This window comes from Zosterops lateralis (assembly GCF_965231275.1).
Source record: "Zosterops lateralis genome assembly, chromosome: 14".
Lineage (NCBI taxonomy): Eukaryota > Metazoa > Chordata > Aves > Passeriformes > Zosteropidae > Zosterops > Zosterops lateralis.
In genome coordinates, this window is record NC_139774.1 from 17485609 (window position 1) to 17504695 (window position 19087).

Below are 19087 nucleotides of genomic sequence, written 5' to 3' on the forward strand. Positions count from 1 at the left end.
CAATTAGGGCTCTGACACCATATCTAACTCTGCTCTCCAACAAACAACTGGTGGTAAAAAAACCACCTCAAATCAAACATCAAATGTGGGTTTATCTATAGAATTGTCACATCCAGCACAGGAACTGCAGCAGAACAGCCCAGATTGACAGCGATGGGTCTGTTTTTTTCTTTACCAATGAGAATTTATGGAACTTTTGTGCTGCCCAGAGTGAGGACTGGAGGCCAGCTGGGGCAGGGCAGCCCTACCTCGGGGGATGCACTCTGGGATGGCTCGTTGGCCTCGCTGTCGCTGGAGCTGCTCTCGCTCTCCGAGTCGGAGCCCGAGCTGCTCTCGGAGCCGCTGTGGCTGCTCGAGTCATCCCTGGAGTTGTCTGCTCCTTCACTGTTGTGCTGGGAAGGCTCAGAATTGCTGCAATAAAAAGGAAGGAAGCCAAGCGTTACCCGAGGTACAAATACCTCCCTTCGAATCCTTTCAGTGGAAGCAACAAAATGTAACGTTTTAATCAACGTTCGGGAGAAAATTCAGTTTGAGTGAACACAGCTCAGCCTTTGGGTGTTCCTCCTTCCCAAAGTGGTCAGTCTCACTTGCAGGAAATATTTAATATTATATTTATCACTATTTAATCCTCATCACCTTTTGCTTTAGTACAAACCAAAGGACAAAGATGAATTTTGGAAAGGAGACCAAGCCAGGAGTGGGAGAAAATTCAGTTTGAGTGAACACAGCTCAGCCTGGAAACAAACAGCCTTTGGGTGTTCCTCCTTCCCAAAGTGCTCAGTCTCATTTGCAGGAAATATTTAATATTATATTTACCATTATTTTATCACTGATTAAATTCTCATCACCTTTTGCTTTAGTACAAGCCAAAGGACAAAGATGAATTTTGGAAAGGAGATTGAACCAGGAGTGGGAGAAAATTCAGTTTGAGTGAACACAGCTCAGCCTGGAAACAAACAGCCTTTGGGTGTTGCCCCTCCCTAAAATGGCCAGTCTCATTTGCAGGAAATATTTAATATTATATTTATCACTATTTAATCACTGATTAAATTCTCATCGCCTTTTGCTTTAGTACAAACCAGAGGACAAAGATGGATTTTGGAAAGGAGACTGAGCCAGGAGAGCTGACTGGGCTGAACATGCTGCAATCCCCCAGGAATTCCTACCTGCCAGGTGTGCTCCTTGGCACAGTCTTATCACAGTCCTGCAATTAAAAAAAAAAAAACAGAGCATGAAGCTTCTAGAAGCTATTTTAAGCTTGTATATACAATTGAGTTGCAAAACATTGCTTTAGAGCCTTTCATTTTTAAAAAAAATTCATTATTTGCAGTAGTTTAAATTGCTCTGCATTTATATAGAAAGAGAAGTGTAATTTTCTCCAAGTTTTCAGCACGAATCTCCATATTCTGACTCCAGTTGTGAGAATTCCCATTTCTGCCACTAATTAATATCCTGTTTCCACCTTTATGAATCGGATGATTCAGCATTTCACAATGATTGTCCTGAGATGCCCAGGGCAAGAGGAGTTCACCAACTCCAAGTTTTCCACTTGAAGAAAATCAAGTACCAGAACTGGGAACAGGAATAAAAGAAACCCCAGAGCAGTGGGGGGTTACTGGGCAGCACAAACACATATTTTATTTTTATTTAGCATGTTAAATTCCAGTCTGGCAGAAGCTGCACAAAGTTAATCCTGAAAAGAGTAAAATAAGAGATTTTTTGATAAAAATAAAGGTGCAGCTGCACTGCCAGGGACAGACACAGCCCATTGTGACCCCCAGACATCCCAGGGCACCAATGCACACAGATGTTGGGATGTAGCTGGGATGGCAGAACATAAAAAGGGGTTTATCTTTAATTATATAAGTTTTAAAGTGCACTATTGCCATTTAATGTTCAGAGAAGGCCCATGTGAAATCAGTCAATAAGAATTTCTAGACAAAAACAAACTCTTTCCACAAAACGCAACATTTCAATTTGTTCGCACAATTTTTTTTCCCCAAGATATTCCCATTTAGGAATATCTGAGGTTTGTCTCAAACCATCCCATGAGATTTTAGGCTCACAGATCTCCCAGTTTGGTGCTGGGCACTGATCCCTGCCCTGTGGATGAAGTGCAGTGATTTTTTTGGGAACTCATTTCAGGAACATACCTGCTCTCCATCGCTGTCTTCACTACTGCTGAGTTTTAAGTCATCTTTCAACATACTAAAGGGAAAAAAATGAGATAAGTTTTTCCAAGTACTTTAATCACTCCCCAAACATTCTGCTGGATTTCAGCAGGGCCCTGTTTATCCTGCGTGGGTGAGAGGCACCAGACACCACTCACACATTGCAGGGGTAAGAATGGCGAGTTGAGTCATTCTTCAGACAAGAATGAGGATTCAGGTACTTTGGCTCCTTCTGTTAAATTTAGAAAGGAAATCTGACACAATTTACTGGTGTGGGAGGAGGTGACTTGTGTGTGTTCAGCTCCTTACACACAATGGGCAGGAATTGTGTTTGAAATGGAGGAAAAAAAGCCAAATCCAGGGGCTGTTTCCTGTCTCGTGGCAGCAGAACTGTCCTAAGCCATCATTAATTACTGTTATTCAAAGCCATAATTATTTCTGGTAGTCACATACACTGAGAATACGTGGGCACAATGAAAACACACAGCAGGACCTTTGTGATTATCGGAAAACATTTGATTATAAAAATAAAACATCTTACTCTGTCTGGTTCGATTCACATCTGTGGAGAGAAAATGAGGAAGAATTAAAAGTTTGGCTCTCCTGAGCTGCTCTAGTGATGATCTGAACAGGAAAATCAAACTCTAGGAGCTCATTCCTGAACTATTGGTCATTGCTATCCTTTTACAAATGATGCAAAAAGGAGATAACCCTTAAAAAGGTTTTATTTACCAGATGATTATCACTTTAAAATATATATAAACTTCCTTCTCCTGCATCCCAGCTCAGCAGGTGCCTGATGCTGCCCCTTGTTCCCAGGGATTCTCCCATTCCCAGCTTTGGCACAGTTCCCTCTCATTGCTTTGGGACACTGGCTGGAGGTTTCTATGAACTGGAGGAGTTTATTTTGTTTTATTTCTTGCCCATAAGTCAAGCCCTTTTTCATCTTGTGGCATCCTGTGAGTGCATCCCAACCAAAGTTACCTGAGGAATGTCACTAACCCAGAGTCACCTTTCAGAGCCTACAACTTTACCCAACACACAATCAGCTGGTAAATATTTATTTTTTATGGACATATTGATTTGGAAACCATCTTTTAAGTGTATATAATTGATTTTTAAGTCTGAGAAAGGTGGACTAGAGCCATGCAGAACATTCCAGTTGCCTCTGAGTTATTCTGTGTTGCTGGGTCTGTGTGCAAAGACTGAGCAGGACAAACCTCCCAAGGCCCCAGTTTTCTGTCTCTCCTCCAATCCAAACCCTTTCCTCATCCTGAATTTGTGCAGCCTCCAGCTGCCAGTTCTGCAAGGCCTGATAGGTCCCATCCCATGTTGATGCCCTTTCTGATTCCCAAAGTTTAAATTCCTGCTCCTTTCCTGGCAGTTGACAGGAAAACAAGGCAGCAAAAAGGCAGCTCAGGGTATTTTTTTACTCACTCCAGTGAGCAATATTTGATTTATTGTCCCAAAAAACCTGCTGGGATATGATCCTGTTTTCCTACAAGCCAAGGAGAAGGATGCTGGAGGCTCACTCACATTCTACTGAACTTTATTTCCTATTTTAAATCACAACTGTTGTCTGTGAAATGTTTTCTCAGCAGCCACTTACGATTTGGATTGATGACCATTGGATGTTTTGGACGAGGGATTGTATCGTTCTGGGAGGAGAAAAGAAGAAAAGCACAGCTGAAAACTCAGGCCCAGCACAAGGAATCCCCCCCAAAAGCTGCCAGGAGGATGCAGTGATGGATAAAACACTTTATCCAGGAGGATGCAGTGATGGATAAAACACTTTATCCAGGAGGATGCAGTGATGGATAAAACACTTTATCCAGGAGGATGCAGTGATGGATAAAACACTTTATCCAGGAGGATGCAGTGATGGATAAAGCATTTTATCGAGGAGGATGCAGTGATGGATAAAACACTTTATCCAGGAGGATGCAGTGATGGATAAAACACTTTATCCAGGAGGATCAAGTGATAAACACCAGGTACAACCTCCCCCAGGCTGAGGGAGGGAGGAATGCAGAGGCAAAACACCAAATACAGCAAATAATTTAACCAAGAAAATCATTTAAATCATTGCTGTGTAAACCAATACACCTTTAATTTGTTATTAATGGTGTGGAGAACTGTTCTGCTCCTACCAAAATGAAACTGTGGCCTTTTACATGCAGGATGTGGGATACAGATCCACCTGCTGAGCTCTGCTCCAGCATCCCCAAACAGCTGCTGATGGATGGATGGGAACCTCCACATCCCCAAAATCCACCTCACACACTAATTCTGACAGCAGGAACACACCCTGATAAAATCTGCTTCTTAGTTTGGGCTTCTTTCCCTTTTCTTTTCTTTAATTCTGGTGAATAACTGAGTGCAGCTCAACAAAGACAAGAATTGAGGCTGTTAAAAGCTCTCCAGAAAATCCAAACAAGGCACAGGAAGGTGGTTCTGTGTTTAATTAACTTTGGCTCTTCTTTTCCACACCTAAAGCTCAGCTGCTCCTCTAAAGTGAGGTTTGGCATTATGGAATTAAGCTTGAATTTGTTTCCTTTAATTCCTCATTGTATCAGAGGTTCAGATTAAGCAGCTTGTGAATATCTAAGAATAAACTATTTTTCTTTTACTGTTTCAGCTGTTTAATCACTTTGAGAGGGAGTGGAAGGTAACAGCACAAATTTAATTCAATTTTACCTGAGTTTGGTGCTCATTTCATTAATAATGAATAATTTCATTAAAAATCATTAATTTCAAAATAATGACAGCTGAAAGAAATAAAAGCTGCTTTTTTCTAAAGTTCAAAAGTGCAAGAAACTCAATGATAATAACATGTGATATAAGTTCTCAACCAGTTCTCTCTCCTGACTTTTTAAAATGTCAAAATAAAAATGAATGGTGAAACTGCCCTGTGCTTTTTTCACTGAAATAAAAGAAAAGCACTCTTTTGGTTTTTGATATGCCCCTAAGCAGGGAGTTGGGTGGGTTTTTTTAAGGTGTTTTGATTTAATACTCAGTTATTTTCAAATCAATCTATCACAGAGGCATTTTTGCAAAGAATTGGATCAATTAAAATATATCTTTGTCTTCAAAACAACACCACCGTTCAACTCAGTGGTAATTTTCATTATCTGAACAAGAAATACAAAAGGAAAATCAAGCAACTGTTTTTTTAACAGCTTAAAAACTTGAGAAAGCAGAGAAAATGCTGTGAGCAGCGTGGAAAAGCTCATTTCCTCAGTCCCCTGAGATCTCAGGAGATGCTGAGAGCACCAAATGACAACAAAAACACATTTCAGGAAGTTTGGTTGTACTCACTCTGTTCTCCAGTGCCAAAACTGGACTGCTGAGACTCCTGGGGGAATAAAAAAAGATCACAAGTGAGGGTTTTTTTGGTTTTTTTTCAGTGAGAATTTTAAGGTAATAAAAACCAGGCTGTAAGGAAGATATTCTTCCTACTAATGGATGACATTTAATCTCTGGAAATGGGGGAAAAAATAACAACAAGCAAAAAAAAAGGGATTTTATCTCTGGGCACAACAGGTGAGATCTTCACACTCCACTTCCTGCTGTTCAAAGGGCACAACAGGGCTGAAAATCCCAAATCCCTGGGTGCCTTCCCTAAATCCCCTCCTCCTCCTCTGTGTTTAGGATGGAGAGGAACCATTCAGGATGTTTATTTATGCTCCTCATACACACAAACTTTGCTGCTGTTGGAAGTGTTCCCCTTCCAACTCTTTTTCTCCTCGTTTTCCCTCTCCAGGCACACACAGGAATGGGAAAAACTCTGAATAACAAATATTCCTCAGGCAGGAAGGAGCCTGAGGGACAAGGTGAGGTTTCAGATGGATCAGCTCTGCACTCTCTGCCCCAAAGGCTCCACTGAGTCCCTGGTAAAGCCAGCCTGGAACAGCCAGATCTGCTTTAAAAACCAATAAAATGGTATTAGAGATTTACAGGATGGTTTGGGTTGGGAAAGGACCTCAAAGCCCATCCAGTGTCACCCCTGCCACGGCAGGGACACCTCCCACTGTCCCCAATGTCCAACCCAGCCTTGGACATTCCAGGGATCCAGGGGCAGCCAGAGCAAATCTGGGAATTCCATCCCCACCCTCCCAGGGAATAATTCCTGCCCAAAATCCCATAAAACCACCCAGGAAAGATGAAACCTTGCAAATCGTATCACCCTCAGAATTCCCATTTCAGAAAGTCCAGTTCTGACTCCCAAGACACAACAGATTAGGAACTTTTTTGAAACCTTAAAGTATTGTTTTAACAACTACACAAGGGCTACTGAGCCACTGCAAACTCCTTTCCAGCTCAAGTGGTTTTTAAAATAGGACCTTCCTGACCTTGTTTCAAAATGAGGACAAGTGACAGCCCCAGAAAAATAAATGGAGTCCAATATTTTCAATTTCCAGTTCCACACACACATTTTACTTACATGGCAATGGCAAACCAGAGCTGCAGTTCAACAATGAATTTCATTTTCCCTGCTACACCTGTGACCTGGTTTTCCCTCACTCCAAGCCAGGGCCAGGCAGTGCTTACAGAGGCAATTTACACAATGAAGTTTTTTTAAACACACAAAAGCTTTACAAAGCAAAGCACCCTTGAGATGTTTTCAATTTCCCTCAGCTTTGTGTTTCAAAAAGGGAATAAGGCATTGAAGGAGGATTTTGTGGATGGAGAATTTCATAAGGGAGAACTTCACCTTGGGAGGTGTTTTAAATACTTCTGCTCTTTACTGACTGAAAGGACAATAAAAACAATTTAAAAAAATTAAGAAAGAATTCGAGAGCAAAGCAAAGATGGAGAGAAGCCACACTTCCTTCAAAATAAATCCATTTTTTATCATTTGCACAGGTAGGAGGAGACAGGTGTGAATCCCTGGTTACCTTTTGCCACTGGCAGCTCAGCCAAGCCAACAAACTGAGTGAAAAAAAAGGAAAAATGAGCACAAAGTCCACATTTCCAAAGCACAGCCCTGGGGGAGCACAGGATGGGGCACTGGCAGCCCTGGGGGAGCACAGGATGGGGCACTTGCAGCCCTTGCAGCAGCCCAGGGACTGGGAATTCTGCAGAGCACACCTGCCTAATCCCTCACTTGAGTCAATTTCCCATTTCAGAGGCAAAGCACTGGCTCTCAGCTAAGTGCATTTTAATGAGGTGTTATGGCTCAATGTGCAATTTTTTCCAACTCCCTTGCCATCTACTGGATACGTGGTTCTTTAAGAAACTCAGAGAGTAAAAAAAAAATAAAGTTCTACTTTCAACTCCAGGTTATTCAGAGCAGCAGCTCCTAAAGTTCTGCTTCAGAAAGAAATTGCAAACAACTAAAAGGAAGGAAACTCTTTAAAGCAAAGTATAATGGACTGAGGTTACACAGGGAAGACACTGGAGCAGGAAACAAAAAAAAAACCAAACCTGGAGAGAGGAATTGTCCAGCTGGACAGGAGGCAGCAGGGCCACATTCCCTGGCTCAGGGGAATGGGGCTCAGTGCCAGTTAATACCTGAAACAGCTCAGATCTCATCCCTGTTTCCCAGGAGGGAGTTTGTGTGTCCCAGGGGTGGCTGCAGGGATCCTGTGCAGAGGTGCAGGCACAGCCTTTCCCTCCCAGGCAGCTCAATGCACTTTATAAACATTGCCAGCATTTCTGGAGTGTCTGACTGGGATAAAATTATAGACTGTTGGGTCACAGGAGAACGTTTTTTATCAAGACACAGGAATTTGCATTTTTTCCATAGCATCCATAAAACTTGCCCTGACCTATTTTCATGGAGTTTTCTCTCCTGATCCAAAGACTTCCTGGGAACTATTGGATGTATTTATAGCACTCAGAGAGGCCCCAGGCAGGAGGTTGGGTTCCTTCAAGTCACTCCCTGCACACAGGGAAAGTGATCCCATCCCAAGAGTCTGACAAATAAAATCAAGTGCAGCTCCATTTTTATGTGAGCAGGAAGAACACACCAAGCTCTGCCCAGGAGGGCAGGGCTGTGAAACACTCCAGGAGATCAGTGGCAATAAATGGAGCACAGTATGAAAAAGAAGGAATTTTCCTCCAACTGCTTGATTAAAGTAAACCCACTGTTGTGTTTTGTTTGGTGGATTCTGCTCTGGGCCCAGACTGCACAAACCCATGGCTCACTGACTCCCTGGAATTCTGCAGAGCTGCTGCTGCTGCCAAGAATGACAGAGGGGAGAAGGCAGAGGAAATTATAGGCTTTGGATGCAGAGAGAGAATCTGACGGAGTTCCACGGCTGAGATGTGCAGCCACAAAATAAAAAAAAAAAAGCTGGCAAAAAGTCAAAAGGCTCGGAGCAGCCATAAATGGAATTTTTTTGCAAACTGGGTGAAGAGACACAATCCAGGTTGAGAGGTTCAAAAAGCCCCATGAGCCACTTTTTTTTTTTTTTTTTTTTGTTCAAACATCACCAGAGCTGGGCAGTGTTATGTGGCCAGTGTGTCACAGCCACATGGATTTTTGTAAACCTTCCTCTCCCCAAACTCACTCAAATTCCAGGGAAACTAAAACCAAGCAGCCCCACAGCCAAGTGTGCTCCAAATGCAAATGGAAAATATCTCCCCTAAAGGCTCTCAGGAATGAGTTCTCAAATTGGTGGAATAAGGATCTTTGTTGATGAGGAAAGGTGTGGAATTTCTTTCCTTATAAGAAAAGGTATGAAATATATCCAGGCTGACAGTTTTATATAACACACACAAATAAACCCTGACTAAAAGTAATATTTGCAAGATTAATATTGATCTAATGCTAGGAAAACAGGATTTATTTCTAGGTATGCCTTCCAAAGTAAAGCTGAGAACTGAATGGTAAATTCTGTATTTTTTGACATTGAAGCAAAATGCAGTGAGGCAGGGCCAGGTCACACAGAGCAGGATGAGAAGCTGAACTTGGACCAGCCCAGGGGAAATTTGTGGATGTGCCTTTCCAACAGGGACTGGAACCTTTGCCTGTCATGTCAAAGTATTCACACAAAAGGATGGGATTGGAGAAACAACAAGTAGAAACCTCAGTGAGAAAGTCTTCTTAAAGTTATTCCCTCAGATGTTCTGTTTTGGGGAGCAATTTGGATCAAACAGGAAATTAAGAGCAATTAAGGGGTGTCTAGAACAGCAGCTGGTCAGAGAGAGCACGGCCTGAACTGTTCCACAGGTAACTTTGAAAAGACAAACAATGCAATTTCTTCACTCTGAAGCTTTGCCAAATCAGGGGTGGAGCAACCCAAACTCATCCCAGAGAGATGTTGAGTCTGGAGAAAAATCCCATTGTGGAGTTGAATGTTTTAGTGGCGATGAGCAGCTCCAGGAACAGCCCATGAATTCCTGGGTGAGTCAGATCCCCAGGCTGGGTTTTACCCACAGTTGCCTCCCCTGGGTGTCCAGGATCCTGCAGAGCTGCTTTTCAAGGCAAACAACTCCCAGTGAGAGCCCTGGCAGCCCCAGGGGAGGCACAGAATTCCTTCCTCAGAGGTGTCAGCCCCAGCAGCTCCCCTGGACACCTGCCCTGTGCTCTCAACAGCAGCAAAGGTGGATTTTTCTCTGGAATTAATTCCTTAAACCTTTCAGCAGTTCTTAAGAACACAGGAGGTTGGGAAGAGGATCTTTTGGAATGAGGTATTTCTTCAGCAAAATGTGATTCTTAAACTGTCTTATTTTTTATATTTGAAAACACAAAAGAATCTCATACAACTATTAATGGACTTCAAACTGAGAGGAAAATTCAGTTTATGCAGAAAAGCCCATTTAAATTGCTCAGCATTTACCATTCAGCCTCTGTTTTGCTGCAGAACTCACTTGGTTCCATATAAAATGGTGCAAAGCTTTTCCCTGGTAGGGAAAGGGCTCAAAGGCATCTTCAAGCCTCAAAAGTTTGAATTTAGCCAATAAAAATTCAAAAGGTAAGCTGTAGTATAGATAACTTTACAGATTGTCTGTGCAAAGCAGAGGAAAATCAAGAATATTTTTTCTAAGGCCACTGCTGACAGATGATGTGAGGAAAAATAAAGAGGGACAAAGCACTGAGCAAACCCAGAGTCTACAGAACTGAATGTAGGAGTTCTAAAATCCTGATCTTTTAACAGGAGTTACTTTTTCAACAGCATCCAGTGTTTGATTGAGCACTGACCTTGGTTGGGAAGGGGAATTTGGAGGGTTCAGTTTTGCAGGGGGTGTGGATGGCAGTGAGTGGAGGAGGCCAGGAGTGGGTCATCTCCTAAAACACAACAAAAAGGAAAGTTATTATCAAAAATAAATCAGATTTCAACTTGCCATCTGGATTCTCTCCATTTTCAGTTCATTGTTCACCCTTCACTAAGCTTTATATTCAAATCTTAATTTCCCAAATGTGCACCAAAGATTTTGCATGTAAACCTGAATGTTAAATTGCTACCCAGGAGAAGAGAGAGAGTTATGTCACAATAACAAGCAGCAAGGCATAAATCAATCAACTTGGTTGGCCTGAAAATAACCTGCAGTGCAAGTCAGAGTCTGATCCTTTCAGAGTGTGTGGGAAGAAGAATCCTAAGAAAAGGAAGCCTGTAGAGTTTGAGGAAAAAGGGGAAAAAGAATCAAAAGGCTGCAGCTGCAAAGTGCCTTGTGTTATCTCAGAGCTTCTCCAAGGCCCCTGCAGTACTGAAGGTCACAGGAAATAATAAGCCATGGAAATGCTCCAGAGGGATCTTTTGATCCTTTTGTGAGAGCAGACACAGAACAGGGGATCACAGGAGGGGTAAAAGCACTTGGGAAAATAACCCAGGTAGGAGAGAGGGGAAGTGCAGCAAAGCGTTTACTGCGATCTGAAATATTGGCATTAAAAACTGTATTTTGCTGGAAGAAATGTAGTTCTGGTTATCAGGGAGGAGGAATAATGCAGGGAGGATCTGCAGGAGATGCTGTGCACAGCACAACACTCAGTGTCCAGCTCTGCTCCCAGTCTGGCCCAGTCCCAGTCCTCCTGTAACCACCTGCACCTGGACAGGCTCTGAGAGCTGCAGAGTCCTTCCCCCTCCTTGGCAATGGTTATACTTTCAATAAAGTTGGGAAAAAGAACACAAAGAACTTACTTTGAGGATTTCATCCACGCAGCTCACCTCACCAGAGGCTGATGCCTACAAATCAAAACTCAAAATTAACATCTACCAAATTTTCCAGGGGCTACAAGCAGTTAAAAACAAACTTCAGTCCTTATTGTGACTCATTTGGACTCCACATAGACACAAACAGCCCTTGCTAACTCTTTTCATCAATTCTAACATCAGATAGATCCATGTTTTTATGGCATGAGTCACAGTTATGAAAAGCAAATCCACGACATCCATAAAGCTGTGATGATAATCTCTCACTTCTCACTGGACAAGTTAAAGTGATCACAGGCAGGCAGTGATGTTAAAAACTTGTAGAGAGGGGAAGGAGAACCACAGCTTTCAATCATTTCCTGGAAGCAGCCCAGGATAATATCTGAATCCAAGTGCAGGACCCTGAACGCACAGGAATGACAAACTGCATTCCCAAATCAAACACCCATCACAGGGTGATCCCAGGAACAGCAATAATTACCAATTATTGAATCTTCTGCATCCCTGGCTGCCACAAGCAGGAAGAAGCAAAGCTACTAAAGGATTCACTGCATCAGCACTGATGTGGGAAATCTTCACAAATAAAGCAATTTCTGATTTTCTTACCTGTGTGCTGGATCTCACTTTACCAACTGTTTCAATCCCAGGGATAAGGGCTTTTCTCTGGCTACCATGATTCAAGCAGTTGGAAAGGAGATGAAATGAGACTTTTTGACAAGGAAAGGCTTCTTGTGAGTGAGCTGGAGTCAGAGCCTGTGTCTTAATGATTTGGGAATTACCAAACTCCTCAAAGTTGTTAACCCAACAGGATTTTATATCCAGCACAACTGATAAAAAGTTCTGCACCCCATTCAATTTGGTGTGAAGGTATAATAATCACATCTAGTAATTGCTACTCACTTCAAAAGAAAATCTGATACAGGCAGGTTGTATCAACAACTCTTAAGTCAATTCATCTCCCTGGAACAACAATGTATTTAACCAGCTCGTCAAAATATTTGTGGATATAGGATATATTGTAGGACAATTTCCCTAACTCCTGACTAGAGAAATACTCCGTGAAAATTGGCCTCTTGGGGTTAAATAAACCTTTCTGAACGTCTCAGCCTTTATTTAGTAAAAATCCCAGTATCCACAATGAAGAAGCAGAAGACAAAAATAATTACTTTTGCGTGCTCCACATCGAAAACACAACTTTAGCTGAAGGTGCTTTGAGCAACAAAAAAACACATTGTTTACTAAAAACCCCGTTTGGGCTGGGCAAATTGGGATTTCTGGAGACACTGGAAAACCCCAAGTGGATTTACACTTAAAGAAGGCACCAACTTACATCCAGTGGCTGAGAAGGAATTTTCAGCTTGGTGAGATGAGCTTTGCTGCTGGGCTTCAACTCATTGACGCCACCACCGTGGCTCTGGGCGCCGTAGTGTTCCGAGGATAGCTTTGGTTCCATGGACTCCTGCCCGTCCATCGGCCTCACGTAAGCCGTGGGTTTCTGCAACATGGAGCTGGACTTGGACATGAGCGAGGGAGGGAAGGATTGGGTTGGGTGCTGCCCGCTGGCAAAGGAGGGCACACGGGATGGGGAGTCCCAGCTGGGCTCGGCGTCGCGGGGCGATTTGGAGCGCTGGTGGTCTTTGCCGTGGTGGTCACCGCCGCCGCCGTGAGCTCGGGAGTGACCTGAGGCCAGCGATGACACAGCTGGAGGTTTTCCAGGGCTGCCAGAACGGCTCTTGGAGTGCTCGGAGCTGTGCTGGCCCTTCTTGCGGCCGCCGTAAGAGTCGCGCTCGTGCCGAGCCCCCGCGGCCGCGCCGCCGCCGCCCCCCGAGCGCTGCCCGTGGCCCCCCGGCCCTCCAGCTGAGCGTTTCTGGGGCTGGGCAGAGGTGCTGGGGGCCGGCCCCACCGGGGTCCATTTGCCGCCCTGGTGGGAGCCCCCGCCGTGCCGCTGGTCGCCGAAAAATCCCGCCGGGGCTTTGTCGTCGGGAGCCGCCGGCACCGAGGGCTTGGGAATGGCCACGATCTTCTGCAGGGGCCGGTCCCCGATCAGATCCGTCATCTCGTCATAGTTCCCCAGCATGCTCTGGATGCGGCTGGACAGCTTGTCTTCTTTGCTGGTCTGGGACAGGGAGACACAAAAAATGGGATTTAGAGCCCATGGTAACCTCCCCGCGCAGTGAAATGTTCTGATGGCTTCACCTGAATTTCAGCTCTTTCTTTGTTACACATCTCTTTCTCTGCCAGTGTTTCCAAATTCTGAATTTTAGCTCTTAAAACAGCACTTTGACCCTCTAAAACACATTCAAAATGTGTATTAACCCATATTTAACTCCCTAAAGAAGACTAAAAGTTCATATTTAACTCCCCAAAGCAGACTAAAACAATTCATATTTAACTCCCTAAAGCAGACTAAAAATTTCATATTTAACCCCCTAAAACAGACTAAAAAAGATTGTATTTAACTCCCCAAAGCAGACTAAAAATTTGTATTTAACTCCCTAAAGCTGACTAAAAAAATCATATTTAACCCCCTAAAGCAGACTAGAAGTTCATATTTAATTCCCCAAAGCAGACTAAAACAATTCATATTTACCTCCCTAAAGCAGACTAAAAATTCTCATTTAACTCCCCAAAGCAGACTAAAAAAAATCATATTTAACTCCCTAAAGCAGACTAAAAATTTCATATTTAACCCCCTAAAGCACACTAAAAAAATTCATATTTAACTCCCCAAAATTCGGCAGCAGGGAGAGCTGAAGCAGCAATAATCAATTAATGCACTGCCCAGCTGGATGTGAGTTGCAAAGTTGCAGATGCCTCCTGTCACCTTGCAGATTGTAATTTCTCTAATACAGAATGCATCAGGACTAAAAGGCTTTAATTAGCAGTAAAATAAAATCAACTTAACCTCACCCCCGTAAGTCATTTTTAATTGGTATTTATATTGGCACAGTGTTTGTTGCGCACAGTTAAAAGGGTTCTTTCTTCTATAACCATTTTGTTTTCCAAATCTGAGATCCTGAAATATTCCCCTGTGCAACCCAGGCAGCTCCAGTTCACTTCAGACTTGGAGAATTTAGTTATTGAGCACAAGAAAGGGATGGGAGAACAGGAATAAAAAAACCACCAGGTATTTCTCAACTTTCCTCCTGCAGGAAGAAAGTTTTCGGTCATCTTTTAGTTTTGCAAACCAGCTGAAATTGCAACAAGGGAAGGGTTTGCTTTCAAAGTGAGTTTTGAACTGTGTAATTAACATATTATTTAATGTTTTATTAGTTATTCCAGAATTAGGTTATTTTTTTCCAGTTCTGGAAGGAAACCCAGCATAGGTGGGAGGAAAAAGGGGAGGAAAAAGGGGAGGAAAAAGGGGAGGAAAAAGGGGAGGAAAAAGGGGAGGAAAAAGGGGAGGAAAAAGGGGAGGAAAAAGGGGAGGAAAAAGGGGAGGAAAAAGGGGAGGAAAAAGGGGAGGAAAAAGGGGAGGAAAAAGGGGAGGAAAGGAAGATTGATGTTTTTATTTTCCTTTTCTTCACTCCCCAGAAAGGCTCCTCCCCTTCCCAAACATCATAAATCTCCCAGTGGAGCTGTGACTGTCCAGCTTTATTTCCCAGCCCTGCTCAAACACTTTATTACCATCAGAACTTTCGATCCAACAAGAACCCAGATAAAAATAAAACATGAATTTTCACCTGATTTCTGTCCTAAAACCTGCATTTTTTTTTTTTTCTGAGGTGCAGGCACTCACCACTTTGTAGGGTTCAGCAAAGAGAGGGGAGTTGGGTGGGAAGGCTTCGTCACCCTGCTGAATTTCTTGATTTCGCCTTTCCCTTTCTTTCATACGCAGCACATTCCGGTCTTCACGGTTCATGTTGCTACGAGCAAAAAAAACATCAGTCCTGATCACAGAGGGAAGAAGCAGGAGGGATGTGAGGGCTCAGGAAAGGGATGAGAGTGCCCAAAGGAGGGATTTAAGTGTCCCCAAGCAGCTCTTGGCTCTGTTTGACCACAGAATTATCTCTGTGAAGAACCCTCTGATGGCCACAATGCCTCAATCACTGTCTGATTTGGCTCTAACCCCCAACCCACAGCTGCCTTTAACAGGGAAATTTTATGCAGCAATAAAAAAAAATAAAATTGAAAAAAAAAAAATAAAAATCCACCTAGTCCTCAGGCAAGCAACTATTTCAAACCCACTTGAGCCTCTGGAATCATCTCTGTCCCAGCCCACGCCAAACGTCTCCCATTCATTTCTAAAATACCTTTTTCTCCCCCACATCCCCCAGATGTTCTGCCACCCTCCCAACCCATTCAGTGCTCAACTGCTCCTGTAGATTAGGGTTATTTTTGGTGCTGACATACCTTTTTTTGGCACCCATTCTCCAATATATTCTAACCTCAAGCTTTGATGTGGTTTCCAGGTCTCTCTCCCTCCCTGATTCCCAAAAGGCATTTCAACTCAAAGCAGTAATTTCAGGGAAGTTCTGGCAATAATGCACCTTTTGCCTTGAACTATATCCTCCTACTGCAAAAATGCAGATTAAAAACCTGCCAATCCTCCTTCTTAACAAACTTTACTTTGCAGTTTGGTCTCGCTGCTTGTGTTAACAGAAATACATCAAATCCTTACAAAACACACAGGAAAGTTGGAAAATGTTCTCTCTGAGCTTGACACAGCATTAGGATATAAAGGAGTAAAAAATGAGATGATGAATAAAGTGCCACAAACTCCTTTAACATCAAATCTCAGACTGGTTTGGGTTGGGAGGGACCTCAAAACTCATCCAGTGTAGGGCAGAGACACCTTAAACTGTCCCAGGCTGCTCTAAATCCCAATATCCAGCCTGGCCTTGGATATTTCCAGGGATGGGACAGCCACAATTTGTGCTAAACTCTGCATCAAGAGATGTAGAAATGTTCTTTACTGATCTGTCCAGCCTGGCCTTGGATATTTCCAGGGATGGGACAGTCACAATTTGTGCTAAACTCTGCATCAAGAGATGTAGAAATGTTCTTTACTGATCTGCACAAAGCACAGTAGAAACTGATGTTCCACCACATAATTTGCAGTCTAAAATGAAAATGTTGGGTGCTTAGAAAACCATTATTTTATGTCTTTAGACAGCTGTCTGATTATAATATTACAATATTATTAATAATATTATATATATAAAAATATAATATAATTATATTAATATTATAATTATAAATGACTTGCTAGAGCATGACTCTGAAAGCTGAGCAAACCCACCTATTGCATTCTCAAGCAGAAAACTTCAACCCATCACTGAGTTTTTAAAACATGAATCTTTTCACCTCAATAACCTCTTATAACTTATATTCCTTCCCCATTTGGCCTCACTTTGTCTATTGCTCTGAAAGCAGTGAAACCTCCCAAAGCAGACTAAAGCCAGGGGTAAGTTGAGATATTTGATATTTCTAAGGCATCAGATTTATTGTATTTCCCTGCCCTGCAAACAAGGTACAAGCACTGGAATCACCCAACTCTGTGCTGACACCAAACCCTTGAATATAACCTGGATTTTATGTGAAAAATCCCTTTTTTCTCCTGTAAGCTGCTGACCACAGGTGGCCATCAAGGCTGAGAGAGGGACCTGTGCACTGGAATGTGGCCAGAAAACTCCTGGGATCCTTCTGTCATTAATGACAAACTTGTTTTAGAAGTTTAAAAAGCTCATTTTTGAGAGTGCAGTCCAATTTGTTCCATATGCATGATTTCAACACAGATAAATATGAGATTTAATTGCAGACACTGATCAGTCAAAGCCAACTGGAACAGGCTGAGTCCACAACATTTGCTATTAAAGGCAAATTTTGAGGCAGGAATAGGAATGCTCTGGTTCTGGGTGGTTCATTCCCAGCAATACACTAAAATCAGGAATTATATACAGCTATATAATCCAGAATATTATAATCTTAACAAAGAATTTTACACCTCTGCTTTCCAAACAGAGGGTTAAATATTTACAAAGACCTTCACTATTTTATCATCATCTTTTAAAATTGCATCAACATTTCCTGTAACTCTCAGAGCTGAAGAAAAACCATCATTTGTAGCAACACTGTCACACAAAAAGGAACATTACAGCAAAAAATCACTTGAGATCTGAGCTGGGGCAAACCCTGAGCTGATCTGGCTGTACCTGCCCAGGTCAATGTGAAATTAGTCACCAGAAAGACACCAGTTAATGAGACTTTTAGCCACTCCTCCCCAGCCTTTTGTAATACACTAAATGATAAACACCCTCATGGGGAGTCACCTTGACTTTGATTTCATTTAGGGTTTTTTAACTCTTTTACATTTCTTATTATAGCAAATAGTTTGACTGTGATACAAGTTAGACTTGTTGGTATCTCACCACCCCATCTCCACACAGAGCTATTTTAGGTGCCTATAACGTGTACAAGGCCATTAAAATGTGTAAATAGAGGAAGTTCATGGGGCTTCCTTTAGCTCTGAACTTCAGACAACTTCCCACTCAAAGCCACAGCTCCCACAGCCACGAGCTGCCAGAAGGGAAAGGTTCCCATGCTCAGGAAAAGCAAAGAGAGAAAAGCAAATGTCCAAGGTCTTTCTGTTCATCAGCATCACTGGGAATTAACTCCAGCAGGGAAGAAACTGCAGCACATCAGTTTTCAGAGCACTTGAAGTTGTAATAAACCTTTATATCCATTAAAATGTGCTGTTCTCACCACTCCTGCCCCATCCTCTGGGAACAAGGACAGCACCTCCCTGCACAGACATGGAAGTGGAAGATGAAGAACCTTTTGCCTTGTATCTGATGCCACCAAGATGATTCTGCTAAAATTCTCTTTTTCTTAGGTGGTCTGAGCTAAAGGATGAAGGAGGAGCAGAGCCAGAACAATGTCCCTGCAGCAAGGGCCAAAGTCATCTTAGTTTCCACAGCTGGGAAAAGAGAAGTTCAAAAATTTAAAAAAAAAAAATCAGAAAACAGGCCTAAAGCACAGCAGAGTATTTCATTTTTAGGAAGTTGAAGCCTCCATGGTTTGAGTCACTCCTCCTGCAGTGTGTCCCACTGCACTTTGAACATTCCCTGTGCCTGAGGCTGCCCTGCACAACCAACCCTTCACAGCTCACAGCTCTGCAGGAAGAGCTGAAATCAAGCAGGAAATGCAGCAGGGAATTCACAGAAACCCCTGAGCCAGCCTGTCCTGTGTGTGTATTCCTGAAACACCATCCTCTGCTGCTCCAGGCACCCTGAGCACATCAACCACCAGACCACACACACAGCCTGCATTTCTCCTTCCAAAACCCTTCCTAAATCCATTTGGTATTTCTGCTCATCCCTGATGCACCAAGGGCATGGCTTTGGCTCCAGAGATCATCACTTGTGGGATGAAATGGCAGAGTTGGTGTTGCCTTCTCCTGCTCCCCACCTCTCCCTCAGCCCTGGGACTTTTGGACCACAACTCCAGAGTGAAGATAACCCCATCCAGCACGCCCACACTGCCTGAGTTCTCCTGGCAAAGCTGTTAAAAGAAAAGAGGACCTTGGCCAAACCCTTCCCAGCCCCCTGAACCCACATCAGGCAGCCAAGTCGTGGCTCCAGCCCAGCAGCAGCAGCATCTCTTTATCTCCCCAGACAAGGTGAGGCAAAACCATCAAAGGTGAGGGTTGGTTGGGCCAAGGAACCTCCAGAGAAGCCCATCCAAAGGGAGTCAACTCCACCACAGCTCACCCAGCCATGAGCAAACCTTCAAAGCTGCTCACGACACCTCCACTTCCTCCCAGACATCCTCAGCCAACCCCAGGGATCCTTCAAATCTCACTTGGTTTCACCAGCA

At 43.2% G+C, this 19087-nt stretch overlaps 1 protein-coding gene across 2 annotated transcripts in view; it reads right to left on the reverse strand.

The window, feature by feature from the left end:
• The window catches only part of AFF4 (ALF transcription elongation factor 4), a 48013-nt gene that overhangs the window by 15973 nt on the left and 12953 nt on the right, over window positions 1-19087 (reverse strand). The window contains exons 1-11 of one of the 2 annotated variants that reach the window (XM_083871434.1): window positions 15623-15646; window positions 15009-15135; window positions 12600-13385; window positions 11258-11302; window positions 10321-10407; window positions 5490-5526; window positions 3781-3829; window positions 2713-2733; window positions 2154-2208; window positions 1167-1204; window positions 249-411 (exon numbers count right to left, since the gene is read on the reverse strand). In XM_083871434.1, the coding sequence (XP_083727560.1) occupies window positions 249-411; window positions 1167-1204; window positions 2154-2208; window positions 2713-2733; window positions 3781-3829; window positions 5490-5526; window positions 10321-10407; window positions 11258-11302; window positions 12600-13385; window positions 15009-15135; window positions 15623-15639 (1425 nt within the window). In that variant the 5' untranslated portion in view covers window positions 15640-15646. Of the gene's footprint in view, window positions 1-248; window positions 412-1166; window positions 1205-2153; window positions 2209-2712; window positions 2734-3780; window positions 3830-5489; window positions 5527-10320; window positions 10408-11257; window positions 11303-12599; window positions 13386-15008; window positions 15136-15622; window positions 15647-19087 lie in introns of those variants that run through there. The other variant, XM_083871435.1, reaches the window with a different exon arrangement.